Source organism: Ptychodera flava, chromosome 17 (genome assembly GCF_041260155.1).
Source record: "Ptychodera flava strain L36383 chromosome 17, AS_Pfla_20210202, whole genome shotgun sequence".
Taxonomy (NCBI): domain Eukaryota; kingdom Metazoa; phylum Hemichordata; class Enteropneusta; family Ptychoderidae; genus Ptychodera; species Ptychodera flava.
The window spans coordinates 25,296,818-25,305,420 of NC_091944.1; the positions used below are offsets into that span (position 1 = coordinate 25,296,818).

Here is an 8,603-nt window from a genome sequence, read left to right on the forward strand (position 1 = left end):
TTGAGTAGACGGAGCAGAATCAGTCCCGTCATTTATTTTCAACGAAATTTTCATTATACTCCATAATGGAAGAAACGACTAGTTCAATGATTACAATGGTGAAGTGTTGAATTTTTATTCATATATGTTTTTCTCCTGTTTCTCTCTCAATTCATTCAGCAAACTTGATCTCCGTACCGTCGGTCACAACGTGCAATGCAGTGCATGAAGCTTGCAATCGACTGCCTCCGTCGTTAGTTTAGCTGTGCAAGACTTTGTTTGCACGGCTCATTATAGTCGGAACAATCTGTAAACACTTACATATTTATATCTTTCCGGTATTTCACCCAACTTTCGCGCGTTTTTAGTTGAGTCTCCAGTTTCGATGGACCAGACCTTTTCGAAGAGCGTAAGTTTCTATGGACGCCACAGTAAAACTTGCGTAGATGTGGTTGAGCATGCGCGGTGGTGTGATTACGTTTCGTTTCGTGTGTCAACAAAGCCTGACTTCTGGTCCGGACAAGAAGTCATTTTTCACTCCTTTTACTATTAATCGTGAGGCGGGCTGGGCATGCAAACCATGCGATTCAGTATCAATTATGGTCTACTTTCACATACTGAGGATGTCATTTTAATCAAAAATATGAAAAAAAATTATTAAAAGTTACAAATACTGGGGCTTTAATACAGTAGGCCGTTCTCTGTGCCACAGTCAACGTCAGTGTTTCCGCGCTCCCATTGACAAAATCACACGTGCACTGCTAGAACATTCTTATATTTTCTATATAATATTTCCCGGCTATGAAAATGCACAGAACGTTAACAATAGGTTTTCTCTCGGTACAGTGCGTACGAGTCGATACAACGATTAGTGTTTCCTACACTGAACGTGTTCTGTAAGTGAGAACAGTGGACGTCGCTCTATCCAATCGAAGCTGTATGTATGTATGTATGTATGTATGTATGTATGTATGTATGTATGTATGTATGTATGTATGTATGTATGTATGTATGTATGTATGTATGTATGTATGTATGTATGTATGTATGTGCAAGTATATGCTTTGAAAATTTCTCTCAGTATCGGTCATTTAAATAAGCGTGATTGTGCAAATCAATTTTGATATCGCTTGGTACTACGATATCAAAATTACTAAAGATTACAGTGCTATACAATATGACATGGTCCAATAATCATTTTCATTCAAGGTAGTATATTACCAGGTCCGTGGGACAATTGTGATTTACAAATTTAAGTAGGACCATCCTGAACCACTGATAGTTAGTGATGATACCAGGTGTCCGTAAAGGGTAAGCGTGTCCTGCTAGCATGCTACACCCGTCCGGATTGGTCCCAAAATTGTCTAAATATTGTATGAAATGATACAGGATATGAATCACTATAATAAGTCAAAGCCGGACATGCTGTCGCTAATCCTTTGGGTGACCGAGGTGTCATATTTGGCCACAATGTCGTCATATCGACCGTGTCCATAATATCATAAATCTAAGCAAGTCTTCAGTCATGCAGATAAGATGTCATTCTACTTCTTATAAGAGTGACATACCGTTATGTATGCGACTTTAGGAAGTCCGCTTTTTAACAGGTTGGACTGAGTTATGAGAGCAAGGAGTGTGCTAATCGCAAGCATCACCCTTGCCGGTGATGCTACGGGATCTATCCAGAGACTGAGCCACGCTACGACGACCAATCCTGAACTAGGTATGAATGCCCCCAGCAGATAGAATCCCAGCAGGCGCTCGAGATGGAAATCGACTGTCAGATAACTAAAATTTCCTGTTAAAATAAAAAAAAACATACAAAATTATCGAGGAACTCTTAGAAAATATTCACAATCACAACAATTGAACACTGAGCAAGTAGTAATCAGTCCTGCGCAATCGAATGTAACGTATATATTCATTTTATTAGAGAGGATATGAACACAACGGTCAACCTATTTAAAATGAAGTCTTACTTGTATTCACAAATAGAATGCCTAATGCAGATACAAGATGAAGTCCTTGGTAAGCAAAAGTCCTCATTTCCTGAAATCACAATACTGCTTACCGGAACTCCCCCTAGTAAGATTAAATACTTAATCCAAAAGGTAAAACGTTCATCACATAAGGCGTTGTGTCCACAACCATGCGAGTACGATTTCCGTAAAGGGTAGAAGTGTTTCACGTGCATATGAGTTAAGTATCTCCAATTTATCTCTATGTGGGTCGAGAATAAATGTGATATCTGGTATTGCCCCAAACAAGATCTTGCAGCATGTCCTTAATTTAGATCCTTTTTTCGTAGAGAGGAGTTATAATCAGAAGCCGTTGTCAATTGGCAACATATAGTAATCAAAACCGAAATCGTTTTATTGTGATAAAATATTTACACTGTTACATAAGTCAGTCTTATATAGGTGGGTAATAGACATCAAATCAGGTCCAATAATCGTTATCATTCAAGGTAACTAAGAAAGTTACCAGGTCCAAGGAACATATTGAAAATGACAAAGGCAATGGGGTCATCTTGAACCACAAAATAGTGGTGGTACCAGGTGTCCGGAATGGGTAAGCGTACCCTGCCAGCTAGCCGCACCCGTCAAGATTGACCCAAAGCGACAAATCCATTGTTATTTGGTGAATTCACCAAATTACTTTTGTGAGTCAAAATTTGGTATGCTGTCACTCATCATTTGAGTAACAGACAGGTCATATTTTGATACAACATCTCCGTATCTACCGTAGAACTTCTTAAATGATTTCACTAATCTACTTTCTGAGAACCTTGACAGTTGTTCTGAACTTCGTTCCTCTGGACCATTAATAGCGCAGCATGGTACTGACCTGCTAACGCGTAGACTTCTAAATCACTATACATACACTAAATAATAAAAAATAACAGGATACGTGTAACATAATATGGCCATCCTTTCAGCTGAACAATGGATAAACCGTAAACGTCAGCACCAACAAACCACAACAACCACCATTTTCTCAAAATAAATTGTGTGTACGACCAACTTGCTCTAAAAAGATCGGCAAGCAAGTGTTGATTATAGAACAACAATAGACACGTACGCTTACTTTACTTTACTTGTTTGAAGACATTCCTTATATAGTGCATGAAAGTCAGTCAGTTTGCCCTATTTGACGACTGAACGTGTCTCATCTAATTGACGAGCATGGTTTTGTATTATAATGTCACCTACCCAACCATATCCTAAAATTGCAAATCGAAATTGCAAATTGCAACTATTAATTTGACATATTGGTTCTTACCAGGTATATACTGCTCTACGCCATCTGCCACTGTGCTTCCAGTCACGGCGTACTGCGGCAAAGAGACTTTTGGTTCAATTTCTACCGGTTCATTCTCGCCTGTGAGCCAATGCAACATTATCTTGTCTGTTCTATGTGCATCTGGACAAATAAGAATTCAAAGCCATGTCAAATGTCGGGAGAGCAAGTTTGAAAGTTTATTTCTGAAAAAAGTTCTCTTAATATGGGAGGCATTTAGCAAGCTTTTATAGATGTCACTGAATTTTTTCAATAAACTTGTTTCCGTATAATATAAACAACAACAACTTCAACAATAACAACATCCATCATCATCATTATCATCATGTTTTATTTCCCAGATACACTGTAGCATGGTCATGACATATTATTGATACACTGTACGCAACATTAATTTTCTAAAGAAAGACAAAAATGGGAGCAAGGAAAGAAAAATCGTCCGTCCCCAGTCCCATGAATATGCCCAAGCGTCATTAATATGTTTTTCTACTACTTGCCTGCACCTAAAATGTATATCAATTAGTACCTTAAAGCACACATGAAAATTATTTCCTCGTCGAAGAAGAACGAATATTTCTTTTGCACACCTCAGTAGACGGCATTGAGCATAAAAGTTTTGGAAGGGGCTTACACAAAATGAACTCATTACATTTGTCTTAAAAAATACACGAACAGTCACACAACGATAATTAGAGGCGAGAAAGAAAACCGAGAGTCAAACAAAATAGCAACATGACCGTTAGGCAACTGCACATATTAAATCTGAAAAGCATAAAATGCCAACGATTAGGTTTCATGCTTACAGGACATAATCTTCATTCCACAGTCTTGCTGATCAAATGGAAATTTGCTCAAGTTCATGTAACATGTTAACGTGAGTGACATCCTGAAAAATAAGTGAAAGTTAAGATCATGGAGAATTAACCATGACACGCATGTACGTAGGTACATAGGTACGTAGGTAAGTACGAATCGAACCTACGTAGGTACGTACATACATACATTTATGCATGCATGCATGTATGCATGCATGCATACATACCTATCGACCTACCTACCTACCGACGTATGTACATACATACATACATGCATGCATGCATGCATGCATACATACATACATACATACATACATACATACATACATACATACATACATACATACATACATACATACATACATACATCCATACATACATACATACATACATACATACATACATCCATACATACATACATACATACATACATACATACATACATACATACATACATACATACATACATACATACATACATACATACATACATACATACATACATACATACATACATACATACATACATACATACATACATACATACATACATACATACATACATACATACATACATACATACATACATACATACATACATACATACATACATACATACATACGTAAATATAATTGAACATAAATGTACCAACCGTAAACTGTAGACTATATCACCATTCGGGTTGATTTGAAAAAGAGAATTTTGCTTTGGCGATTCATGAACAACACTCTCTTTAGAGTTCAAAATGAAGGTATCAGGGGTCCAGAACATTGTTCTAACGTCGTCGTCGACCGAAAGAACTGTGGCGTTGTGCCTAAGGCGCGGGTCGTTCCAAAACTGTCTATAGTACATTGTTATGGAGTAATCCTATTTGAAAGGACAAAACATACTTGTCGCTAGTGTAGCATATAATACGACCGTCTGCCGCCGGCGCGCACGCATTGTTTGTTACGTAAAATGAACCATATATGTTTGGTTAGCTGTTATAAAAAAACAAAGCCAAACTGTCATGTTTTAACTGATAAAATTCCAAATAATGTCAAAGGAAAAAACTGCAAAGAAGGCTGTTACAGGGCTCGAAATTAGCGGTAGTCCCGCGTCCACAGACTACCAACTTTTCCCTGGGGCTACCAAAGTCCATGAAATGGTAGCCCACACGGACTACCAAAGCCCGGGACATGAAATACTTGGCGTGCGTAATCAGTTTGATTTGAAATAGTAATGTAAAACACTGTGTCAGTTAACTGAGTTTCGCTGTCTTTTATCTATGGTTGTAGATCACTATCAATGTATTACGTTCTGTACAGAGAGACTCGGGTGTAACAAGGCATGCCAGTTCATAAGTTCATGAGAATATTTTTTTCTTTACTCAAGTTTCAATTTCTTTGGATGTATAAGCCGATTTTGAAAGTGATAGAAAGTGTTAAAATATACATAAATTAGCATAAATTAAGCGTTCGTGACACACAACATGGGGTTTCTCGAGTTGAAGCCCCTATATAGTTCTACTTCTATTTTGTGTTGCTGAACCGGGGCTTATACTAAACTAAAATATTCATGGACTACCAGCCATTGTCACTGGGCTACCAACTTCAGAAAATGGTAGCCCAAGTGGACTACCAGGATAAAAAGTTAATTTCGAGCCCTGTGTTACCATCTAGTTCTATTGGCAATACTTTGTCAAGTTTAGATATACTGCCATCTAATACGAGCATTCATGTTCGGCGGAAAGGTCAGGGTACTGGCAAAAGAAAGTAACTGAATTCGTTGAATATCCTTGCATTGTGGCATTTAATTGCCATTTTTAATTGTGAACAATGCTGTCCATAAATCTATGTAGAAAAGTAAGGGAGCATATTTAGCCTTGACAGACTTCTTCTATATGTGTCCCCGATTGCTATTAGATATTGTTCTTGACTTTCCTAAAATGGTGAAGTTTTACCGAGTATTATTTTATCGATAGGGTGTCACATGTATCCATTGTTGAAATTTTTGTTTAAAGAAATCTGTGTTCAATGGCCTGGGTACTTACCGTATCTGTCTCAGAGACTGAATGAAAACTTGCCACGAAAATATTGATGTGAACGTCGACTGGTTTGCCTGTAAAGATAGTGCTTTCTTTTTGAAATTCCCCTTTAGATAGGTTGTATTTTTCATATTTCGGATGGTTTAAAACGTTAAAAGGATGTTTTAGGAAAAGTTGGCATACGCAGTTGTGCTCTTAAAAGATAGCCGGCGAAGCTACCGTATGCCGCATTGCCTTATGCACGTTTAATGACTTTTTTCCTCTCTTCTATGCATATTAAAACAATCTCACCAAAATCAAGTATGTCGCAAGGTCAAGACATTTTTTGAAGGTCAAGGAAATCTGATCAATATCCAGGGTCAAAGCTCGTTTTGTTTAAGAAAAATTTGTCGGCGTTAGCCTTGTCACTGAGGTGAATTCTTCCAAAATTTTCTTTCACTTTTTCATAGACGTCAGAAGACTAAATGTCAAATAGCAATGTCATTAATGATCATAAATGATAACAGTATAGTAGCATCTCAATTATAAGCCAATTTGTAGACAAAGTAGCCACAAACCTCAGTCATTGGCGGCGATATTCACAATGAGGTTACTTGTCTTTTACGAGCATACTGTCCAAAGTAACGATACTGCATCATTTGCAATATTTTACGAGCTTCTTTTATATGAGCCTTCATGATGATTCGGCCTTCACTAATTGATGCATAGTATGATGACTTGAAGAACTGTATTGATCTTTAAGATTTGATACCGAATACTTTTATCGGTACTGTCACGCCTGTATGGCAATCTATTGCTAAATTTTCCCTACTATGATATTCATTTTTGCAAAGTGTATAAATTCTGACCCTTTCCGGAATCGTTTTGATGAACTAAGTATTTGCGACAAAATACTAAGGTATTTAAAATTGTCAAGGCCTAATACAAATCTAGCATGACCCAGATTTACAGCTTGATTTAAGTGAAAGACTAGAAAATTAAAGCTGGACATCAAGTACGAAATCAGCCAATGTTTAGAGCTTAAAACAAGTAGCAAGAACTCGTGCGTTACACGCTGTTTTTTGAGTAGACGTTTTTGTGTGCAAAGTGAAATATCTGAAACGCTTACCATGTGTACTTGGACGCTTGCGAATATTGTTTATTTCTGCAAGTTGTCGCAATATCGCTGATTCGTCATCAACTGATGCATTCTGGCCTACGTCATTGAAACCTTCGACTTCCGTCAATATTCTGTATTGATGGATGGATGTTTAAATGAATAGATAAATGTAAAGGTGGATTGATGAATGTACAGAAGGAAGGGTGTTTGGAGTGATAAAATATATCCTACATTCTTAAGTTTCTCTTTACATTTTACGTGTACGTAAACCTATGGAAATAAACGAACATTGTTCAAAGAAATTACTTTTTCCGTATTACTAAGTGGGCTCAAACGTAAGCAGACGCAGAGCTATGAAAATACACAATTATTAGATAAATGCAGTTTGTAAGCCTCGTGTTATCACTCATCGGGATTCTGAGTTGTTGACATTTGTGGACCCGTCATTGCTACAACATGTACATTTGTACTTGTACATTGTATTTGTACTTCTTTGTTTAGAGGGTATCAACCACTTATGATAACAAGAGCATGTACGTATGCGAGAACCGAAGTAGAACGAAAACGCTTGAAAATAAAGCGCATTTTGTAAATATTGTATTATTAATGATATTGCGACTTCCAAGCGTGCAAAACTACCTTTACGCGATAATTGAAGTTACAGGAATTGGTTCACCATAAAACATAGTCATGGCAGAACGACAGCTGATTAGAATTAAACGTAATTTTAACTCTTCAGTAATGAAATACGTTTAATATGTAAAAATAGGAACCTGGAACCCAGATTCTTATCGTTGTAGAGATGAGTAGACATGGGATGGTTTTTTAAGTTTTGAACTACCCGGCTGATCAGTTTCAGTCATTTTGGTATGCATGCCGGCGGAGGAGTCGCCCTTATATTACAAAATGCTATCATAAGAACGCTACTCGGAAACTGCACCAAACAAAAATACTATCTTAAACGCAGACGCAATACAATAGTTCACGACTATCTATGTTTTACATTGCCACATGACAAACAAAATGAGCCCACAGTTCTTGTTGGCATATGTATATCGAAAAAGAAATCATGAAATGTCATATCCAACTTTTCAAGGGCAATATCAGCTTGATAAACTCGCTTGAATTGGATCGATGGAAAGCAAGGCATAGTGAGTCAGCGAAGATCATGCAGTCGCCCTGTTTAAGGTAACTCACCCCATAATGACCAACAGGCGAATTATGACGATCGACATCTTTGCTTCGAAGTGAGTGTCTGCCATTCAAAGTGATTGATGAAATCCAGCAACAAGCTTCGTTCAGAAAACACTTCAAAGTACTCTACGTGCAGCAATGTTCATCTTGTTGTCGTCGTCGCTGTCTTCCATGGGTGCGCATGTGTAA

The 8,603-nt window shown here is 37.5% G+C and overlaps 1 protein-coding gene across 1 annotated transcript in view; it reads right to left on the reverse strand.

Moving 5' to 3' along the window:
- The window catches only part of LOC139116506 (glycine receptor subunit alpha-2-like), a 28,883-nt gene extending 20,280 nt beyond the window's left edge, over positions 1-8,603 (reverse strand). The window contains exons 1-6 of the mRNA XM_070679121.1: positions 8,418-8,603; positions 7,230-7,351; positions 6,128-6,195; positions 4,083-4,165; positions 3,262-3,402; positions 1,548-1,777 (exon numbers count right to left, since the gene is read on the reverse strand). Coding sequence (XP_070535222.1) covers positions 1,548-1,777; positions 3,262-3,402; positions 4,083-4,165; positions 6,128-6,195; positions 7,230-7,232 — 525 coding nt within the window. The 5' untranslated portion in view covers positions 7,233-7,351; positions 8,418-8,603. The remainder of the gene's footprint in view (positions 1-1,547; positions 1,778-3,261; positions 3,403-4,082; positions 4,166-6,127; positions 6,196-7,229; positions 7,352-8,417) is intronic.